At 53.9% G+C, this 23,182-nt stretch overlaps 1 protein-coding gene across 2 annotated transcripts in view; it reads left to right on the forward strand.

Moving 5' to 3' along the window:
• The first annotated feature begins 4,144 nt into the window (after positions 1-4,144).
• Positions 4,145-23,182, forward strand: part of Nek6 (NIMA related kinase 6) — a 71,872-nt gene continuing 52,834 nt past the window's right edge. The window contains exon 1 of one of the 2 annotated variants that reach the window (XM_040735700.1): positions 4,145-4,266. Coding sequence is in view for 1 of the 2 variants with exons in the window: in XM_040735699.1 (XP_040591633.1) it covers positions 4,559-4,568 (10 nt within the window). In the remaining variant the exon portion in view is untranslated. Of the gene's footprint in view, positions 4,267-4,380; positions 4,569-23,182 lie in introns of those variants that run through there. The other variant, XM_040735699.1, reaches the window with a different exon arrangement.

Genomic DNA, 23,182 nt, shown 5'->3' on the forward strand with positions numbered 1-23,182 from the left:
CAAGGTCTACAGTACTGTCTCAGCCAGAGTTATGGTGATAAAACACCATGACAAAAGCAATTTGGGGAAGAAACAGTTCATCATCAAAGGAAGTCAGGACAGGAGCTCAAGCGAGGCAGGAACTTGGAGGCAGGAGCCGATGCAGAGGCCATGGAGGGTGCTGCTCACTGGCTTGCTCCTTGTGGCTGATTCAGCCTCCTTTTTTATAGAGGCCAGGACCACTTTCTAGGGAAAAGGGACCAGTCAAAGAAACACACCCTGAGCAGAACCAAAGAAACACACTGTGGCCCTGCAACCAGAACTAAAGAAATGTACCCTGACCCTAAAACCAGTGCCAAAGGAACACACTTTGTCCCTGGAATCAGAGTCAGTGAAAGAAATGCACCGTGGCCCTAAAATTGAAGCCAAAAGGCTAAAAAGGACCAGAGAAAGAAACACACTTTGGCCCTGAAACCAGAACCAAATGTGACCCTAACCCTGTGCAGAAAACTAACCAATCCTCGAGCAGAGCTCTAGCCAATCTGAGCTCAGCACTAAAATCTGACCAACCCCCACCCTGGAAGCCCTATATAAACCCTGTGTCTGTTCATCTTGTGGCTGTTGGTGGTACCCGGCTGTCCTCTGCCACTCTGGCAGAGGGCAGCTACTCTGCTGGATTCTTCCCTCCCAATAAACCCCTTCAATGAGCTTTGGGTGAAGATCTTCTTGCATGACGACAGAGCACAGGCGACCCTGGGCAGAGCAGAGGGGGCAGGGCTGTAACACTTTTGCTGGGGAAACCTTCCCTTGGCAGAGTGGAGTTGTTACACTCCCCTCTTGTTCTCTGCTCTCTGCTCTCCTGGAGCAGAGCTGAACTGTAGCAACTTCACCTGAGAAACCTCCTGCTGAGCAAAACCACTACACTGGGCCAACATCCTCAGCTGGAAGACCCTGTCCTGCCTGAGCGGAGCCGATACACTGGGGAAGCCTTTCCCTGAGGCAGGGCTGTAAGCTGCTAAATTTACTGCAACCTGTGGTGGTCCTTGGCTCCCGAGCTCCAGGATACCTTTCCACCTGAGCTGTGTAACACTCAATATTCTGTGACTCCCAAGCTCCAGGATACCTTTCCACCTGAGCTGTGTAACACTCAGTATTCTCTGGCTCCCGAGTGCCAGAATACCTGTCCAACCCTATCCACCCGAAATGCCAACACACTTGCCCACAGGTGACTTCACCCACAATGGGTGGGGCTCTCCCCCCTCTGCCCAATCACTGATTAGGAAAATATTTTACAGGTCTTCTTTTAGCCTGATCTTATTGAGGCATTTTCTCAGCTGGGGCTCCCTCCTCTCCAGTGGCTCTAGCTTGTATAGAATTGACATAAACCTAGCCAGCACAGGTACTCTTGGAGACCATTTTACCAGCTGCAAGTAGGGAGTCCTGACTAGTCCTCTGGCTAGCCAGGTTCCCTGCTTTTGACACACAGATGCTGAGGTGTGAGGAAGGGAGGGCCCAGCAACCCCAAGGTCTAGTTCTGCACCTGAAATAACGTGAGGTCCTCCAAGGGCATCTCCAGACAGGTGTCTGACCACAGTACTGCATGCTTTCCCTGCACCCCTGCCCTTCAGGGAGATGCATGCCACTAATCCTCCAAGTGGAACCACTTTTGCGACAAGAAGTTGGCTGTGCATAATCACAGCATCCGGGAGGCAAACCTGGCAGTCTAGCCACCACTGGAGTTGGCAAGGCCCAGCTTCTTGGGAAGATAAGGTAGAAGATATCAGGGCCACGAGTTCAAGGCTAGTCTGAGAAGCATGAGACACCCCCATCTAAAAAAAACCCACATAAATAAATTGCTTTTAAAAATTGCTAAAATCCTACCACCAAGAAGCCAGTGAGGAGACAACGTTACTCGTACAATCTGGTTCTGGTTCCCAAGCCTCCCTCCCTGGAACTGCCCTCCTGTCTACTTACCCCAGCAAGTCAGGAGCAAATCCTACCAGGCTCTTTCCTTCTGTGAGCAGCCCGTGAGTTGCCGCCCTTGGGGGACAAAGAGAATAAAGGTCTCCCAGAGAGGTCGCTGCTAGCTGATCGTCAGGGCCAGAAGCAGAAGATCCTGACTGCTCCCCAAGGAAGGCCCAGAGATGGTTTCTCTTCCTCTACTGCAGAGCAAGAATGAAACGACACAGCCTCATCCTGAAAGTCCCCTGGGCAGACGCAGGGCCTGCCCCTGAGACCACATTCCCAGTTGCGGCCGGCAGTGGGAGGCTCAGGCAGGCTTCGTGCACAGGGAGGCAGCCATTCTAAATCTGGAAGGCATTTTGCAAGTACCTCTCTCTTCGAAGTGACTCATTTTGGGACTCACTAAAAACTCCTGTGAGTTGAAAGCAAAAGTGGCTGGGGCTGAGGTGCCTTGTACCTTCCCCTCCTCCCCTCCCCTGCCGAGGGAGGATGGGTGCTGCAGGGAATGTGAGGGGCCTGGAGCTCACTTGATTTTATGCCACAGCATTGTCAGCTGGGCCTGCCCAGTTCACAGCCAAAGAGAAGGGAATAGGAGTGAGAAGGAGGAAGGACCAGGGCAGTGTGGGTATAACTTTGCCCACCTGCCTCTTAAGATGGCAGAAGCCTTATGTAAGCTCCGCCCTCCTGTTCTGTCATTCGTGTGTGTGTGTGTGTGTGTGTGTGTGTGCGCGCGCATGCGCATGCGCGCGCGCGCGTGCGCTGAGTCTTTTCGCACTCAGCCACGGGCAGTTCTGCTTGTAGCCAGACCTCCCTCTAAGGGTCATCACTGGCTGTGTGACCTAGGACCCTTTGTTTGACCTCTCTGAGCCTCAGTTTCATACTTGGAACATGCCACAATTCACAATGTGTGTGTGGAAGCCACAGACAACTTGCTTCCAGGAGCAGTGACTAGCCTAGCTGCTCCGGGCTGTGACCATGTCTTTCTTACACCAGTATCCTAGAACAGGTTGCCTAGCAATAAGGTGCTGAAACCAGACATCTGTCATCTGCTTCCAGTTCAACCACTCACCACCTGGGGGACTTTGGGCACAAGCCTCATTAACGCCATATAAGAAACGGGCACAAAGATGGCATGATGCCTCCCTCACAGAGGCTGAACCCCACGAGGCAGGCAGCGTGGCCAGAAAGGAAGCCTTCCCCCCCCCCCACAGGTTGTGGCCTGACTGCTGTGGACTCAGGTAGAGCAGGTTGCTGAAGTTCACGGATAGCATCCGGTGCCTAGCCAGTGCAGCCGAGTAATGGAGAGCTGGCCGGTGCTGTGAGGGACGCGGGCAGTGTAGAATAGGCAGAGACAGCAATGCCTGTCCCAGCTAGGGGCACCCCCTCTTGAGGGGATGTGGGAGTCTCCTTTACTGCTCCCCAGAGAAGCTTGGACATCCTAGTGGGGTTGTTAAGTATTCACAGACGAAGACTTTAAAACACACACACACACACACACACACACACACACACACACGCACTCCCGCACGCAGGCACGCACCGCACCGCACCACATGTGGGGGTTAGAGACAATTTGTTAAGAGTCACTTCTTTTCCTCCCACCACGTGGGTCTGGGGGATCAAACTCGGGTTCCCACCCGGCTGTTTGAACGGCCCCTAGTGGAGTCACGTACTCCTTCCAGGACCTTCTGCACACTGACCTGGCTGGCCTGGCGCTCCCACCGAGGCAGTGCACCAGGAGACGCCAGCGCTTGGCTCTACCCTCGGGATCTACTTCTGTACCCATATTGACACCACTTGTACTATTGTACAGTGAGCACTGTTTTTTTAGACAGCGTCTCACGTAGCCCAGACTGACCTGGAATTCGCTATAAAGCCAAGAACGACCCTGAATTTCTCGCGTTCTTGCCTCCACTTCCCTAGTTCTGGGGTTACAGGTGCTGCGATTGGGAAAGCACTCTACCTATGAACTTCATCTCCAGCTCTTGGGGACCCCATGGGTCCCTGCGAACCTGCGCCTCAAGAGTCTGGAGCCCGCGCGTAGAGGGGTTCAGTGGCCAGGACTTGGAGTCTGGGCCTCAGTCTCCCCACCTGGGCTGGACGATCAAACGCCCAGTGTGGGAGACGCCTCCGGCGCCCCCTTAGCCTGCGTGGCGGCGGCGCGCACGGGCTCAGGGGGGTGGCGCGGGCCGGCGGCGGGGAGGGGCGGGCGCACGGGCGCGCGCACAGTCGGCGGCTGAACCGTTCGGACCAGCTGCGGCCACGGCGCCGCCAACTCGCGTGCAACCCGCACTCCGCCCGCCACCGAGAGAGCCTCCGGCGCCGGTGAGTGGCCTGGGGCCGGCCAGGGGCGCGGGCCAGGGCACGGGGCCGTCGCCCGAGGCGGTGGGCGCACGCGCGCGCGCCCGGGAAGGCGGCTGGGACGCCTGCGGAGGCCGAGGTGGCTGAGGCTGGGCTCCATCCGCCCCGCGGCGCGGGAGTGCGTGCGTGTGCACATCGGGGGCCCGGGCTGTGAGTTTGAGGTGGGCCAGTGCTGGTGGACGGGCTAGGCTCCCGCTTATCCGCTTATCGAGCGTTCACCGTGAGTGCCAAGGAGTACATGTGCCCACGTGTCTGAATGTTCCCTGGTGAGTGGGGTCACACGTGCACGGGCAAAAGTGTACGAATTGCATACGAGTGTGCGGTTAAGATCCAGGCTGAGCACCCTACATTGTAGGCCAGTGTGTGTGATGTGCCGGCTGACCCTGTCCGGAGAGGCCATCGGATGGGTGCTGGGCCGGATTTTGTGAGCCTGGGGCTCAGGGACAGACTTGCAGATTCCCGGGTCTGACACCGGTGGAAGCCGGTCAGCCCAGCCTTGGCAGGACTCTACATGGCCACGCAGGCTGGGGACCGGGCTGTCCTGAGCTTGAATTGAGGTTCCCTGGCTTTGTTCGTGGCTGTCTCTAGCTAGGCCAGATTTGGACTCTGCCCGCCATACCTAGGGGTTAGGCCCTAGGGAGACCCAGGGCCCCACATTCTCACCCTCTCTGCCTGCCCCTCTAAAGTTAATCGGGTTTCGCTGGTTTATCTGAGCCCTGGAGACAGTAACAAATAGGTGGCAGCATGCTTGGGACACGTCCTCTAAGGGCTGTCCTTGCGGTTTTGACTGACAGTTTGTGTGTTGAAAATCTCAGTTGAAAGTTTTAACTCCTTTAACGCAAACTTCAGAAAGTTTCTGTCTGAACTTCTCTCCACTGGCAAAATGCAGCTTGACTCTCTAAGGGGAAAATGACCTTACAGGAGTCTGTTGGGTGTAAAGGGGCACATTAAAAAATCTCTGTTGCTAACAGGAGAAGAATTTCATTGAATGGGTGCCTGACTCGGACAGGAGGAACTTAAACAGTGAACTTTGGACATCATCTTTCAGCAGACAAAACCTGGAAGGAAACAAAAAAAACACCCATGTTCTTTTTCCCTCTTTGTCCTGAAAACTGGGGAAAAAATTTCCCCACCTTCTGGATGTGTTGGAACTGTTCCCCTCCCCCATCAGGGCTAGGCCCTCCCTGGATCCCCCACCCCCAAATAAAATATGTCTGTGGGGAGCGGAGGAGTGAGTCACTCCCTGGCAGAGGGCCCCACGGCAAACATTTGGGAAGGTTCTTGCCTAACTTCCCAGAAGAAAAGGCTCAGGATTTAAAATGGTCCCCATGGTCTGTGAGACTCGGCCCTGTCTGCTTCAGAAATGACTTAAAAAGTCATTTTGCTATTTCTGAAAACTCAAGTCTCAGAAGTAAGCACTGGCCAGGATTTAGAGCTCCTTAGGTTTCTAGAAATGGAGAGCCTGGTCTTCCCCAGTGGCATGTGGAGGGAGAAGGAAGGAGGGAGGAGGGAAATGGGGTTGAATCATTTACAGCAGTACCTACTGTGTGCTGAGCTTGGCTCTGGGGTCCTTAACTCTACCTGGGATCCCATTCTGGTTTTGGTTTTGTGCCCAAGGAATCAGAATCATACAAAGATCAAACATGTCCTTGGGCCAGCACAGAGAGGGTGGCAGCCAAACCCCGAGCCACCTGCCTGCTTTCGAGGTCTGTCCTCCTTCTTTGGGCCTGGGACTTGATGCTCACTTCCTAATGTGCCAGGCAGCCTGTGCGCTAAGGACACAAACACTCCTGCACTCATCAGGGCTCACCAAAGTCAGCGGTTATCGCTGGAATGTCGTAAAGCTAAATGAGTTATGACAGGCCAGCAGGGCCTACAGGGTTCCAACATTCTAGGAGAGGTCTTTGCAAAGGCCACTAAGCCACCAGAGTGAAGGGACTAGTCTTTCCAAGTGCCAAAGACGGCCAAACCATTGTCAAAAGGAGAATAATGTTCCCTTCTCTTCTCAGGTTGGACTACAGAGGGAGGTGAGGGCGGAGGACTTGGTGAATCATTCAAGATTAGATAGGGGCTAGAGCCAGGTGTGGTGGCTCACATCCATAGTCCCCACACTTTAGGAGGCTGAGGCAGGAGGATTGCTTTGATTTCTAGGCCAGTCTCAAATCACATAATAAGTACCAGGCTACCCAGGATTATTCAAGACATCTAAATAAGTACGTTAATTAATTAACAAATTAAACAGCCTAGATACAGGTTGGTACCTCTAAGCCCTTGTTGGAGACCAAGCTGGTCTCTGCTCCAGGAAGAGCCCAGCCGTCTGACCTTGTGGGGAGCTGGAGAGTGAGCGACCTCAGGGCCTCACTCAGTCTGAGTATCTGACACGATCACCTGTCATTCAGAACTGGGTATACCAGTGACTTCCTCATTCACTTGCGTTTCTGGTGTTTGAGAGGAGGGACTGTGTGTAAGGACCTGTGTGGTTTGGGCTAGGCCTGCCCAGCTTGGTGTCCTCCAGCATTAAGAGTTATCTCTTCCCCTTCCAAGAATGTCTGCAAACTGATGAACATTTGCAAAGCGCTTTGCAATGCAATGTCTCAATGTAAGGTGTGAAATAATAGATCTTATGGGAAGGCTCAGCCTCGGCTCTGGCATTGATAGATTTCTCTCCATCTGGCCTGTGATTTGCAGAGGTAAAAATAGGCCTTGCTTCTGTTTTTATTTATTTAATTTCGTTTTTTTGCTGATGTCATCATAGGCAGCATAGTGCACATACCTTTTTGCTAGTCCTTTGGACTCCGGCCTCTGAGAAGCAGGGAGATTGTGGAACAAGGTGTCATTTAGGATGGTTTAGGTATTGGTAAAGGGTTTGAAGTTTTTGAGCAGGCAGTGGATTATCTACTATGTTCTCAGTTTGTCACCCAGGTAATAACAATGTCATCGCCCTTCCTTCCTCCCCCCCTTCCCTTAACTCCTTCCATTATTTCTTTCTTCTCTCTCTCTCTCTCTCTCTCTCTCTCTCTCTCTCTCTCTTCTTCTTCTTCTTCTTCTTCTTCTTCTTCTTCTCCTCCTCCTCCTCCTCCTCCTCCACCTTCTCCTCCTCCCCCACCTCCTCCTCCTCCTTCTTCTTTTTTTGAGAGAGTGTTTCTCTGTGTAACCCAGGCTGCCCTGGAACTCACTGTGCAGACCAGGCTGTCCTTGAACTCAGAGATCCGCCTGCATCTGCCTTCTGAGTGCTGGGATTAAAGGTGTGCGCCACCACCTGGCTTTTTTTTTTTTTTAATGTTAACAGAACACCCCTCCCCCACTCCAGACAGCAACTTTCCCTGTTCCTGTCTGAATTTGGTGACATACACATCTTCAAGCCAAATCTGTAGGCTTCTCAGACCTGAGGTCCAGAAAGAAGTAGCATTGGGGCACATCTGTTTGTGGTGTAATTTCTGTGACATTAATCTTGGAAACTTGAACTTGAGAGTGTGACCTGGCTTTTGACATCTGCCACTCTAACAGGACTTCTATGTGAATACAGACCCACATATACAGCGGCCACTCTAACAGGACTTCTATGTGAATACAGACCCACATATAGAGGGCACACTTGTCTCCGATTCTTGATCCCCACCTCCTCACACACAGGCGCCTTCTCCCGTGTCCTGGCAACTGCAGAGCTGGTCTCCTAGGCAGGCTGCTTGGACAGTGCTAGGCCAAATCACAGTACCCCCTAAACCTCTTGGTCCCCACCCCTGGAGCTGGGCCCTGAGGGAGCTGTCAGATTGCAGGTGGGCCACTGGGTATGAAATGCATTCAGTTCCAAAGGCTTTGACCCACAAGGAGCTGCTCTTTCTCTCTCAGACTTCTGTGTGTCGGTGACCTCATAGAAAAGAAAAAGGGGGCTTTGTGTAGAATTCCACCGAGTGCAAAGGAATGCCGACAGGGAAGGGGGCGGATACTTGCTGTGGGAAGCCTGAGGCGCCTGCCTGTTCCCCAAATTGTTTAACCCTCACACTCCAAGATCAGGGTGGCCATAGAGAAAGAGATTCTTTTTGTTTTGTTTTTTTGTTTTTCTGTTTTTCAAGACAGGGTTTTTCTGTGCATCCCTGGCTGTCCTGGAACTCATTCTGTAGACCAGGCTGGCCTCAAACGCACGGAGATCCGCCTGCCTCTGCCTCCCAGGTGCAGGGATTGAAGACACGTGTCAGCATCCACTGAGCGGCCCTGTGGTTGGAGAAGCTACAGGGACACTGCCATTCACACTGCACTCAGCGCAGATGCCCCTCATACTGCCCTCCCATTGCAGGTGGCAGACAGAGCTGGAATTGTTCAGGACCCTTTATCTAACGTCTGTCCCTCAGCCCCTTAAGCTGGGGACTTCTGGGAAAGAATCTGCAAGGGGACATGGCTACTCTCTAGTGACCTATTTCAGTGAGGAGCCAAGAAGAGCAGCTCAACACAGCACAGAGTAGAGATGACCACTGGAGGCTACTTAGGGTGGACTTTGGGGATTGAAAGCTGCCCATTTTACAGAAAAGAAACCGAGGCTCTGGAAGAGTAAGATATCCATAATCAAATTAAGAATGTGAGCCTTGGGGCCGGGCGTAGGTGGCGAACGCCTTTAATCCCAGCACTCGGGAGGCAGAGGCAGGCGGATCTCTGTAAGTTCGAGGCCAGCCTGGTCTACAGAGCGAGTTCCAGGACAGCCTCCAAAGCCACAGAGAAACCTTGTCTCAAAAAACCAAAAAAAAAAAAGAATGTGAGCCTCTTGGGAGGGGATAGTCGTTAACAGCACTGGCTGCTCTTTTAGAGGACTTGGGTTCCATTCCCGGCACCTACATGGCAGCTTATAACCGCCCTTCATTCCAGTTTCAGGGGATCAGACACCTCCCTCTTCTGGCCTCTAAAGGCACCAGGCATGGACACAGCGCAGACATACATGCATGCAAAAACCCAGACAAAGAAGTTGTGGGGCGTAGTAAACAGCAGCAGTTTGGCAAGAGGCTGGATTTCAGTGCTGGAGTGGCCCCCGTGGTATCTCAAGGAAAGGTTTGGAGATCTGTGCTGGGTTTTCTCCCCACTCACTCACCCCAAGGCCAGACCGTGAGCCCCCTGGGTTTGGGTCTGAAGTTGGAAAGCCCCTGAAGGCCCATGAGCTGTGTCAGCTAAGGTGTGTTATGAAGTGCGGCAGATGTTTTGTTAATTATTTATATAGTGTGCCCTGGCAGAGAGCCTCGCTGACAGGAACGGCTGCTATAGACCTCAGAGGGACCAGAGTCCTCATGGAGGACTCCCTTCAGCATTGAGGCCGCTGGGCCTGAGGGAGACCACATGTACTATGGGAATCTTCCTGGGTCATTTGAGGCTTTGTTAGATTGACTCTGTCTAAAGGGCAGAAAAAATCCTGGCTTCCACCTTGGCTGACCCTTCTCCGTCAGTCAGCTTTTGAGGACATTTGTCCAGGTCCTCCCACCTGAAGCCCACCAGGCTTGTAAGGGAAAGCGAGGACAGATGCCTGTGGAAAGCTGTTCCCTGCAGAGGTCCCCGGTCCAGGCTTCACTCAGGCCCAGTTTCCCCTGCTTTGTCTATCAAGTGGGCTGGGTGCGTCTGAGTGGCCCCCATTCTCACACACCAGACTGACTTTCGGGTACCTGAAAGAAAGGGGCCTGGGATGAGAGCCATCTCTGAAATGCCACTGAGGATGAGGGGTGTGAGCTCAGAGGGAAGGGGCATGCCACCCTGCTTTCTTGTCACCTGTGAGCACCGGAAGACTTTCCAGGACTGTACAGAAAAGGGACACTGCTGAAGCCTGCTCTGATGCAGAGGTCTGGGAGGAGGGAGGACTCGGGTGCGGGGCTCCCTTTGGGGGTGGGAAGATGTTCGACTGTGGTTGTGTGCCACTCTGGATGTGCCAGATGCCACCTTAGAGTCGTTACAGGGTGTAGTTCAATGATAGAGCATTCACCTGGCGTTTGCGAAGCCCCAAGTTGAATGCCCAGCACCACAGGCCCCCACAAAGGAAAACAAAAGCCCCTTCTCCTGCCCCGTTTACAGACAGTGAGGTGCAGGGTCCCCTCAGCCCGTGATCCTGCATAGCTGCCCCATGGCTTCAACCATGTTACTCTCGAAGCTTTCAAGCCATGCGCCATGGCTTCTGGGCCCAAGCCTGGGGGTAAAGCAGGCTGCGTGTACTCTGCTCTCAGAGCCAGAGATGCTTGTGTTGGCTAGCATATGACACACCCATGTGCTCATCCAAGAAAACAATCCCGCAGAGATGGTGCAGTGGCTCAGGACACTTGCTCTTGAAGAGGACCCAGGTTCAGTTCCCAGCACAGGTATCAGACAGCTCACAGTTACCTCTAACTCTAGTGCCAGGGCGTCAGGTGCCTCCTTCTGACCTCTTCGGGCACCTGAGTGTACATAGTGCACATGCAGACAAGCAGACACATGCACACATGTACATACATACATATAAAAAATAAATTTAAGTGTATTTTGAGGTAAGATCTAAATGGATAGCACTGGCTGTCCTGAAACTCACTTAGTAGACTAGGCTGGCCTCAGACTCATAGAGATTTTCCTGCTTTTGCCTCCTGGGTGCTGGGCTTAATTTTGTGTGTCACTGTGCCTGGAAAATTACAAAATAATAATAATAACGAATGATTTACCTATTTTTATTTTATGTACATTGGTGTTTTGCCTACATGTATGTCTGTAGGAGGGTGTTGAATCCCCTGGAGCTGGAGTTATAGGTAGGTGTGAGTTGCCAAGTGGGTGCTGGGAATTGAACCCGGATCCTCTCGAGGAGCAGCCGGTGCTCTTAACCCCCGAGACATCTCTCCAGTCCCATGCTTCAGATTTTAGAATGAACTGAATTTGGGAATGTCGGTAGACTTGACCAATTGAATAACCCTAACCTGAAAATCTGAAATGTTTGAGCAACTGTCCCCTGACTATGTAGAATGCCCCCTGCTGTGGTTTTCCTCACGGCACCAGTGCTGACAGCAAAGCACCAGCTACCCTGGATTCTACATGGGCGTATTGGTACCCACACCCTAGAGTTGTTGGATGAAGTTGAACTACTGAGTGTAAAAACTGAACTAGGGCATGACACACAGCAGACCCCTGGCACAGGGAAACCTCTGACAGGATGGAGGGTGGAGGCCGGAGGAAGTTCCTCGTTTCATGTTTGCCCAGGTCTGCCTGCTGCTCTGGAAAGCATCCCATGGCCCCTGCGGGCCACCTGCCCTCACCATGGCCCTTCGAGGCCTCAAGAGACCCTCGTATCTCCCCGCCACCATTCTCACCCTCCCAACTCCTCCTGCTTCCCCAGAGAGTGAGGCCCGTCATTCCTCTCTGGTAGAACATTCACAAACTCCCTCAGTTCTGAGCCTGCCTCCAGCAGTGAGGACTAAAGAGCTGCCCCCAAGGAGGGTGTAGCTGTGACAGCGCCAAGGGATGGGGCCATGGAGGGTGCAAGCCCTACCTACTCCAAGGCCTCTCTAAAAACTTGGGGTGGGGGGATGGGGAGATGGCTCAGTTCATGACTGTGTGTGACCCCAGTTCCAGGGGTCTGATTCCCTGTTCTGACTTTCATTGGTACCAGACATACCATTGGAGCACAGGCATTCATGCAAGCAAACAAACAAACAAACAAAAAAATCCGTACATCCAACAAATAAATAAGTAAAATCTGAAATTTCCTATTCCCAAGCATTTCAGAGAAGAGATACTCAACCCACCAGAACAGTTTGAATTATAGGTGCCTTCCTGTGGTCCTTTGCTAAATGTGAAGAGGGGCTGGAGTATATGCATCTCAAACTTGCCCTTTAGTTTTGTTGGGGATTGCACCTAGGTTCCCGTATACGCTGTGAAAGCTACACCCCCAGCCCTAAACTGTGTTTTCTTTCAAATACTGTTGTTTAGAGGGAGTGTCCTTTGTGGGTGGCTTTGAGAAGAGGAAGGAGTTTAACTCTCCTGAGCAAGTTCTAGAATGGCTTCCCACCCCCACCCCCACCCCACCCCGAGTGGGCATGATTCTGACCCAACCCAGAAAAAGAGGAAACAAATCTCCTGTTCATTTGGCCTTGGCGGGTGTCTACACGGTAGCAGCCCTCAACACCAAATGGCAGCAGGCAGCGGAGGCAGGGAGCCTACCCAAGGGCTTGCAGGGTCTGCCAGGCCCCTGAACAGGGTTCCTCAGGCCGAGAGCATGCACACGCTTGCTGGCTGTGACTCAGCGTGCGTTCGCTGCTTTGTTCCGCTTCTGCAGGAGTCTCAGTGGCCATTGTGTTTGCTCTCCATGCCAGCCTCCTCAGCCAGCCCACGAGCACGTGAAGAGTGGACTTGCGTCTGTGCAGTCAGGGGGTGGGGTGCGGACTGTGGCTCTCGGAGCCAGCCTGGTGGTGACAACACGGCGGGCGGTTTTCTGTGAGGAGTGTGGGCAGTGGGTCCTGTGCTGCCCTTAGGCCTGGTGTTGGGATCTCCCAACAGGCAGGTTCATGGTGCTGTTCAGCCAGGCTGGAACTGGCCACGTAGGGAAACAAAGGGATCAGACACAGACCTCTCGTCCTCCTTCCTGGGAAATACGCAGAGGACGTACCTTTACACATACTTTTCTTGTATCCTGCATGCTCAGACTTCACTAATCTACAGAGGATGACCCCGCTTTCCTTTCCTGGTCTCTTCAGAGTAGTAGTGTTTTAGTGTTGGCTGGGGATAGGAGAGGCAGTCCTAGAGAAGTATTCTGCCCCCTGGGTGCTCTGCTGGCTAATGGGCAGTGTCTCTGAAATCACACACTGCTGAAAATTCCTGCACATATGGCCGCTGTAATGTGCTAATGTTAGCAATTGAGATGCTTAATTACATAGGAAACAAAAAAAAAAACCCTTTTCCTACTCATAAAGGGGTTACTGGAGAGCCTGTATGTCTCAGGCCCGAGGGTCCCGCACAGTGTAAGTCAGACTGCGGATGGGGTGTCATTATTGTGTATGAATTTATTATCTATCCTTATTTTCACCCTGGTCATGGTTTCATCTGGCCATTGCTTCAGTTGCCAGCTATCCTGGCTCAGCCCTGCTCTGTGCCTGACCTGATGCTGACGGGCCCGGGGCTAGAAGGAAACTGGGTCCTGGTGGCCCTGGACCTGTACCGTGTGCCCGCTACCCAGGCCGTGCTGTGAGCTGTGGGTGAACCTGTTCATTTCCTGGTGGGCACTGCGGGGCAGGGGGAGCACACTTCCTACTGTGCGCACATCCTTAGGGACGCAGGCATGTAGACCATCCCTCCAGCATGCACTGGCTTGATTGATGAGTTCTTTGGGGCCTGACTCTCTTCTTGCTGTGATCAACCAAGTCAGCCACCGTTCCCAGCCCACGTGCTGACACCCCTCCCCCCCCAATGAACCAGAAGCAATCCAGATGCTCCAGGAACCGGTGTGAGAACCAGGCACCCCTCACACATCCAGTCTTAGTTCAGCGTCTCGCCACCACCCAGCATTTTGAGACAGAATGTGAGATCTCGTGGTTGGCTAAATACATAAATATTTTATGTCTCGATATTCTGAAGGCGAAGCCCAAATGCACAGAACTGCTGCACATCAGTGCTGTGGATCATATGTTACAATAATCTGATGACATGTTGTTTAAATATTTATGGGCTGATGCGACATAACAATGGGGGGGAGGGGCGTTTGGGAGCAGAGTCATGGCAGATGCTGGAGAAGTAAGCACACTCCCCCATTCGGAGGTGCGTCACGAGACGCTGGGGTACGGGGCAGTAGCAGGGCTGACATTTATTGGTCATTTGCTGTGCGCTGTGCCTGTCAGCAGCTTCGTTTTATTTCATCATCACAGCTCTCCTGGGAGGATGGGATGACTAATAATGTCAAGTCACAGGTGGGAAACTGAGGCTCGGGCAGACATGCAGCTGGTAAACAGCCCAGGTCGGCCTGACGCTGCACCGTAAGCCCTGGCCACTGAGCCAGTGATGGGTCACTCCAGAGAGGCTCGTGCCTGCCCCACCCACGCTACATGCTTGTTGGACTTTCCAAGTCACAAAAGGGATGGCTGTGCCTGTAAAGTGACAGGCAGGGATGGAAACCATGAGCATCCAACCAAGGATGGGCTGCCATAGTCGGGCGCGGGTGCCCGGTACACATCCCCAGATGTGCTGGATCTCACTCTTTTGCATTTTTCTTCATTTTTAGTTCTGCAGTCATTACAGGGGCTTGCTGCAGATGGTATCTCCTGGGGTCCTTGGTACCCAGCCCTTGCTGCAGGCCAGCGAGTAAAGTTACCAGGTCCTCGCTTCCTGTTCACCTCCTAGGGCCAGCTTTGCCGTCCCTGCCTTCAAGGAGCCACCTGAACAGACCAGCTAGTGAGATCATTCCCTGGTGACATCCGTTGGACATTGTCATGAGCATCCTGTCCTGAGTTCATTTGTTCTCCTAACCACTGTCCAGGAAGCTCCCTGAGAGCACAGGCCTCAAGGTTGTCACCTATTACAGGGCACATAAACAGTCTATTGAAGTTCAACAAATAAGGTCCCCAGGCATCTTCTAGGGGGTGACCAGCTCAAACCCAGTAGTGCCTTCTGCTTCTTCCAGGACTCTGGGGTGTTCCCAAGGCTCCCAGAACCGGAAGGGACATGCCATTGTCATGTAAATAGAGGGTGAGGGTGGCTGTGTAATTTGTGAGGCCCGGTGTAGAGTTGAAATGCAGACCACTGTGTTAAAAGATCAGCACAGAGGGAGGGGCCGGGTTGTGCTTGCCTAGCATACCCTCGGCTCTACCCTCAGGCGATACATGCCTGTAGTTGCTGTATTCTAGAGGTAGAGGCAGGAGGATCAGAATTTCAGGGTCACCACTGGCTAACCTAGGCAAGTTGGGGGCAGCCTAAGATTCATGAAGACCTGTTTCAAGCCCGCCCCCAACCCTGAAAAAGATACAAGAATCAGAAAAGTTGGCTTTTCCGTTCTTTTGTATGTACTCTCCCTGCCTGTCATGATTTTTATGTAGTGTTTACTTCTTGGGCACAGGGACTCTCAGGGTGAGTGCAGACCCTCAGAAGATCCCACCCTGCCATCCATGTGGGGTCTACCTGACTTCCACTCTGCCATGGGTGACAGGGATTGGTGTGAGGGCAGCACTGGGCACCTGTCCTGAGGTGGCTGAACCAACATGACCTGAAGGTCCAAAAGCCCACACCTGCTCCAGGGCTCTCCCAGATGCCAAAGACAGCAAGAATGCCCGCAGTGAGCCCAGAGTATGACACGCACGCACCCTTGGCTCCCTTAAGGGTTGATTGACCATGATAGTTTCTCTTCCATGTTGGTGTTCCCCTTACACACCATCAGATGTCGAGACAAGTCGGTTCTCTATGCGCACTTGTGGGGGCCAGATCATTAGAGGAAATGGTCTCGGCGTGCAGACCGCTGATCCCCTGGAGTGACCACTCAACTAGCAGGCCTCTCTCCTCTTTTACCAGCACAGACCCGACCTTTCACACCGTGGCCGAATGTAATTGTACCCACAAATCCATCCTGCCTGCTTTTCTGTCCTTGAGTGACAAGAATTAGCCATCAAGCAACCACGCTTTTGACCCACTCGCTTGAGAAGAGCACCATGCAGGTGATGCCCCCAGAGACCCAAGGCATCAGGAAGAGAGACTGTGCACCTCTGTTAACACAGACACGTTCCTAGCTCTGCAGTCAAGGGAGCTGAGGGCAGGCAATGGGGGGAACAGAGGTCTGGCGTCTTGAATGTATGTGTTCGTGAGAATATGGAGGAGAGAAATAAAGCTTCCTTAGTACCAACTGTGCAACAGTGTGCTTGGGACCCAGTCAGGTGCTGTGTGTTTTGCCTTCATTAATTAACCCTCCTGATCCTGCTGTGCTGGCTCCATCTTTCAGATTAGGGTAACTGAGACTCAGTATCACTGGGAAGCCTTGAGCCAAAGCTGTAAACCAACCTCAGGACTTTATGCTCTCAGCATGAGACCCACAGTTACTGCTGCACGGCCTTCATCCCTGCAATCTGCTGTGTAAGTGTAGGGAGGGGACACTAGCCAGCTCTCAGTGCCACTGTTTCTCGGCTTCTGCCTCTGATCTCCTACCTCCGCTCCTGGCAGGGAGCAGACCCCAGGGCCAAGCTCCAGTTTCAGTCATGCAAGACTTGGCCGATCTACAGCCATCCCTGCCCAGCGAGGGAGGAGGAGGCTGGTGCACCCCGGTGGCTGGTGCAAGCCGTGTGTCCCCACTTTGTCCACAGTAGCTCCTGGGATGTCACCTCCAGGGTGCCTGCGTTTTCTTGTTTGTGAAGCCAGCGGTGATACGAGTTTCCTTTTTTATTTTTTATTTTTTATTTTTTTTGTATTTAGCCCTCAGTTCCCTGCCAGGTAGTGGCAGGACTGCGACTCACTGTGTTGACAGGCATTCCGATGGCCGAGGTACCGCCCCACTTGCTCGGGAAGAGCACCAGTAGACTGGAGCGTGGTGCCACCTGTGATGCTTAGGATGTCCTGGGGCATGTGGGAGGTCACTCAGCCCCTCACCCCCACCCTGTCTCCTTCCTCCCAGTTAGTCATTCATTTATCTGAATGAACAGTGCCCCGCCGCACTATTCAAAGACATTCATGAGTCACAAGGACAAAGTCCGTACCTTCAAGGAGCTAGTGTAAGGAGTCGCATTGCTGCCCCAGGGGCACTGGGGAAGTTCTGGAAGGGAGATGTCCAAGGGACAGATAGGCTGGCTGTGTTTGGGGCTGATGGGATTCCCCAGCCTGTGGTGGCAGAGTGTCCTCAGGCCCTCTCTCTCCTGAAGGGTGGCAGGGGAGTGTGGGATTTTTTTTCTTACCCTCTCAACTAAGGGCCACTGGCCCTGGGCTGGGCTGGCCGGGTAGTCACACTGAATCCTGGTTGTGACTTGATGAAGCGGACGCCCCCCTTTAAAGACAAGAAAGGGAAGCGGAGTGTTGGAGTGTGGCTGGGCCATTTGCTCAGTGTCACACAGTAGGGCCTCAGCTGTGCCGAGATTTGCACCCAGGCGTCGGGCCCCAAACCTTCCTTTCTAACCCCTGCACACCTGCCTGCGCCAGTGGGTAGCCGAGGAGCCTCAGCTGCCTCGCAGGGTAGTGGGCGCCGCGGGAATGTGTGGTCAGAAAGAGTAGGGGCAGGCCGCTGGTGTGGAGGCAGGGTTGCATTCGCTCCTTGTTTCAAGGTTCTTGGGAGGATGGGGTTAACCTTGTGCTGGCATGAGGAGGCTGAGACCCAGAGGTTCCACGGACTGCTGAGGTCCCACAGCCCACCCGACTGGGGTCCCCTTGCTGGCTCTGTCTCCCGGGGCCTTTGTGCCGGCGTTGCCGTCTGCCTTCAACTTTCATTCGGCAGCTGGAGCCTGACAGACACCTCAGTGACCTGTTTCCAAACCCAGAGGGTGGGTGTGTGGAGCCAGCTCTTTGCATAATTGTGGAAAAGGACACCCATACCATTGCAAAAACACCTTCGGAATGCTACCCACTGCCAGGGCAGGACGTGGATGACAGCATCCTGCATGCGTTTGTGATGGTGAGGGACCTGCGTGAGATCCCTCCTGGGGCAGTCGGCCAGGGTACACCAGGGCCTGTGGCATCTGGAACAGACAGGCCTTTTAGAGGAAATCGTCCTCAGAGCTGTCCCATCCCATCGTTGGCAAACGGGCCTAAAGCAGCCAAGGAAGCTGTGTTGGGTATTCACAAAGTAGGGAGCCGGCATTTAGTCAGGGAGACGAAAGACTAAACGGCTTGTCGCCTCGCTGCAAGCTGGGAGCCAAGTCTTCAGGGTTTGCTTCGCATTTACAGGGTTTCGTTGTCGTCGTTGTATATTTGTAAAATGAGGCTTCTGCTGGCAAAAGCAGGTTTTAGCGTGTGCAGTGGCGCTTTCAGGACCTAATAAGGCCCCAAAGGAGGGTGAGTTCCAGCCACACTCTCTTCCCCAGCCCTTCGTTCCATCTCGCCTCATGCTCTCTGGGCACAGGGTACCATCCATCTTGCTTCCTATTAACAGAACTACTGCCATCACTTCTGCAGGATGAGACGGGCCCTGTGGAGCTGCCTTGGGGACAGAGGCGGGATTGGCCACCAAGCAGTTTTGCTTAGAGGGGGAGAGGCCTCCCACCCAGTGTAGACGCTCTGGGTGATGAGGACTGCAGGCTGTAGAGAAGGGAGTCATCTGGCCATGTACCCGTCGGGGCAGGGACAGGGCCTGTGCTGGCTTATGCACAGATATGACCCTGCTGAGTTTACCGGGAGGAAAGGGCACCCAGCGTTTATCGGGGGCTCCTACGTCCTCTGCACGGCACTGGCTACTTCGGGCAGGTCTTGGGGTGTGGGGATCTTTGTGCCCATTTTCCAGTGAACAGCAGTGGCCCAGAGTTACGTAACTCCTGAGTGGAGATTGGGATATGAACCTTGATTGATTTCAATTTAGGGATGTTCTTCCTCGGGGCTTCAGAAAGTAGCAAAGAGAGACCTCACCATCTGTCATCAACATGTCCTATCTCACCCTAATCCCTCTTCCAAGTGAGTTGACCCCTGGGGCTCACTGTTGGGCCACCGTTGACCCAGGACCATGTTGAACTCCTGTAGTTCGTTTGCAGACCTGAGAGGACTTCAGGGTGTGAGAACCTGAGAGTGAAGGAGAGACAGGGCTGTCTTCATCCTGGGTACCCGTTTGCTACAGGTGTAGCAATGATGTCACACCTAGTGCCAGTCCTGATAGGCAGAGGCTGCCTGATATACCCAACTGAGGTGGATTTGGAGACAGGGTAGTAATACCTGCTGTGTTCAGGAGAGAGAAGAGAGGGCCTGCCAATCACCCCGGGCTCTGACCTTAGGGGCACCATTGTTCTTGGTCATACTGTGTGTCAACACAGTTGACTCCAGGAGAGAGGATGCGCTGAGCACACAGCGGGGAATCTGTGGGTACCAGAAGGAAGGACTGATGAAAGCTTCACCGTCCCTGCGAGAGCCATCAAGTGGAGTTCTTCTAGGGCAAGTGTTTGTGAAGGCATTTTAAGCTCCCAGTGCCTGCGTATTAAACCAGCCCTGTCTCTGAGTGCCTCTTTCAAACAACGTCAGCCTTCAGTCTCGGTTTCCTCATCTTTGAAGCTCGTTCTCCACTCCTAGGACACAAGGGTGACTCAGGAGATAGGGCATGGGGCTCAGAGCCACCAGGGACTGATGGGGTTTGGATTCGGCCCCGCCCCCACGCACCTGCCTCGTGCTGAGTGAGCTCTGGGCTCCCACGCTGGTCTCAGGAGCCGCTTGTTCCCTGGCTCCAGAATGAGGCGCTGACCTGGACTGAGCCGGACTGAATCCTGCGATCTTACCCTTTTGTGCAGCCCACAGCCTCCAAGGATGGTTTTCTTTCTGGACTAGGGGCTCCTCTAGGCCTAGGACAAACCCACTTTCTGTGTGATCCCAACCCTAGCCTGGTCCAACCTTCCAGACAGTTCCCAGAAGTAGCTGTGCATCCTAGGCCTGGTTTCCAGGGGAGCAACTAAGCTATGGCAGCTCAGACCCTGAGTTCAACCCCCCCCCGGGGCAGACAGCCAGCTAGGCGGACTGAGCCGGGCTCTGTTGCAGACACCTCAGGTGTCTCCAGCACTTACTGTGGATTTGTTTGTTTCCTGAGACAGGGTCTTGCTATGCAGCCTAGCTGGCCTGGAACTCTCTGTCTCCAACTGTGGAGTGCCACTACGGCGCCCAGATTTACAGGGGACCCTGTTTGTCTGTCTGCTTTTGAGACAGGGTCTCGCTGTGTAGCTCTGACTGGCCTGGAACTCACTTTGTAGAGCAGGTTGTCCTTGAACTGGCAGGTCTGCTGCAAGGGAATTCTTCAGAGGGCAGAGTTGGAAGGGTGTGCAGCCAGGGCATGGTCTGTGGCAGCTGGGGACAGTGCTGCAGATGTTAGGGTGTAGGGACAGGCCGAGGACAGAGCTGGCCTGCAGGGAGGGGTGAGTTGGGAAGCCTGTGTGGGGACTACAGATCAGAACCCAAGCCTCTGTGGTTTACTTGCCCCGGGTCTTAGGGGTTTTTCTGCCCAAAGGCACGGAGACAGTGAAGGAGGGACAGGGTACAGTCACCTCATGACTCTCAGATGTCCACAGGAGTCGCAGTGAGAGGGAAATGGAAATCACAGTGATACAAATCCCAGTGGCAAATTGAAGGGGCTGTGACGTGTCTCCTAGAGTGTCTAGAGGGGGCCTCCACCTGACACTTGCTCCGTAATGCCAACTCTCTCAGCAGTATGGTGTGCGTGCGTGCGTGCGTGCGTGTGCGTGCGTGCGTGTGTGTGTGTGCGCGTGCGTGCGTGTGTGTGCGCGTGTGTGTGTGCGTGCGTGTGTGCGTGCGTGTGTGTGTGCGTGTGTGTGTGCGTGCGTGTGCGTGTGCGTGTGTGTGCGCGTGTGTGTGTGCGTGCGTGTGTGCGTGCGTGTGTGTGTGCGTGTGTGTGTGCGTGCGTGTGCGTGTGCGTGTGTGCGTGTGCGTGCGTGTGCGTGCGCGCGTGCGTGCGTGCGTGCGTGTGTGCGTGCGTGTGTGTGCGTGTGTGTGTGCGTGCGTGCGTGTGCGTGCGTGCGCGCGCGTGCGTGCGTGCGCGCGTGCGTGTGCGTGTGCGTGTGTGTGCGTGCGTGCGTGCGTGCGTGCGTGTGTGTGTGTGTGTGTGTGTGTGTGTGTGTGTGTTTATTAGATGTAGTTAAACCGCAGCAGCTCCTGTCACTATTACTACTTCTTTGGTCAGCACACCGGCCAGGGCTTTACATAAGCTATTGGTTGGTTCTCATCTCTTACTATTATTATTATTTAGGTATGTGTTGTTTGGGGGGTAAGGCTTTGCTGTGTGGCTCAGGTCGATGCTCTGTACCCCGGGCTGACCTTGAATTCACAGCTGTTTATTTGGTGTGTTTGGTTGTGGGGTGGAGGGAGTGCTATGAGCCCGTGTGGAAGTGAGCAGGCAGCTTGAGGAAGCAGTTAGTTCTCCCTTCTACCCTGCTCTCACCAGCCTGACGCTCAGCTCTGTGAGGTGAACCAAAGCTGAAAGAGGCGGAGTGATTTACCTAAAGCAACTCTAAGCCCTCAGCTGTCTCCCCTGGCAGCCCCTGAGCCGTTGCTTCCAGAATCAGTAGCCTTAAGTGGTTGAAACCGTGAGTGGCTTTGTGGAAAGACATGTCAAGCAGCTGTCACCTGGTATTGAGCCCAAGAATGATGGCCTTGTCTGGGCAAGGTGTGAGCATCCTTAGGGGTTGGGGTAGGGGTAGGTCATGGCCTAGCCAGGGTGGATAAAACCAATGCCCCAAAGCCTGCTCATGCCTGAGGCTGCTCTCACCCTGCAGGAGTTGCGGCTCCTCCCCCTGGGTGTTGGGTGGGCGGCCCCTCACCTCAGCACCCTCAGTCTCAAAGCTTTCCTGTGAAAAGAAAGGCCCACGCCTATCAACTGCTGGGGCCCACGTGAAGACAACTGATAAAATATGTACCGCTCCTAGCACAGCAGGAGAAGCGCCGGATGTGTTATTTTCCCTAAATTCGGATTTCTGCACGGGATCCTCCCACCCCACCCCACCCCATCAGAAAAGCTGTTTTGATTCCCACTGATGTGAGAAACCAGAGCTAACAGGAGTGTGTCAGACAAGGCCTGGCCCTGCAAGCCGCCTGCCCCTGGTGCCTTTAATTTCCCAGGTATCTACAGGCGCCCCGCCTCTGGTTGGCTCTGCCTCCCGGGGAGTGCCCCACGTGGTGACTGAGTCCCAGCCTCTCTTATTCAGTGATCTTCTCTAGGAGGTCATACTCTGAGAGCAGCTGCTGAAGGGCTTAGTGCCCACCTGTGCTCATTGCACATGCTAGGGACCGGGCCGGGGTCATCGGTTACACCCTCACCCCACCCCACCCCACCCCACCTCACCCCACCCCCCAGCTGGCACGAAGTGCCTCAGACAATGCCAGGGGCTCCCAGGGTCACTTTGGGTATGTGGCAGTGTGATAGGATAGCCCTTTTGGCGACAGAATGGTCAGCTGAAGGGAGGTGAGAGCAATGTATGCTTTTCCATGGGCTGGCTACAGGGGCTAGAGCCTCTGGTGGGCTAGCCTGGGGCATGATGTCTGAAGAATCCCTATCCTGCCAAGGAGGAGTGGGGAGTCTTCCAGAATTAGGTAGGACTGGGGTTTCCTCTGGGTCTTCTGGGATACACGGGATTAGTTGAACCCCAAACTAGCCCACCCTAGTTTCCTGTTCCAGGGGACCTGGCTCTGTTTTGCATCTCATTATGTCCTAAGTAGTTTGCAACATGATCTTTGTTTAACTATCCCGGTGACCCCGTGAGGCCAGAGCCCCCAATTTTCACCATCTGACTCAGTTGCTGGCCTCACCTCCAGCTGTCTGTCTGAATGGCAGTGTCTGTTGACATCTGTGTCTGTCTTCATGTGGCAAGGCAGGGCCCTCTCCATCCCATCCACTCTGTGCCCCAGCCCCTCAGGCACGATGCTTTCAAGAAATGGCAGAATAAGCTAAATAGTGTCTCAAAAAGAGCTCTGAGCGTTCTTGGAGAACCCAATGGGAGCCCTTGCCTACCTGGACTCAGCTGCCCCCAACTCTGAGCTTGGAGTTCTGGGTGTCCCCACACTTTCACACTGCCCAGAGAAACTCCCAGTCCACACTGTGGCGTGTGCTGCTCTCAAGAAATGTGTCCTGTGACCGCTCCAGGAATCTGGGCATTTAGCCCAGAAAAGAATGTGTTTCCTGGCTTCCTGAGAAGGGGGCCCACCCTGCCCCTGTTGGGGCGCATGGAAGGGAAGGAGGACAGATGCCCCGGGAGGCTCTGCGGCACTAGACCCTATCATCTGAGGCCGCCCTGTGCCCGTTGGC

This window comes from Mesocricetus auratus, unplaced genomic scaffold, assembly GCF_017639785.1.
Source record: "Mesocricetus auratus isolate SY011 unplaced genomic scaffold, BCM_Maur_2.0 Super-Scaffold_100047, whole genome shotgun sequence".
Taxonomy (NCBI): Eukaryota; Metazoa; Chordata; class Mammalia; order Rodentia; family Cricetidae; genus Mesocricetus; species Mesocricetus auratus.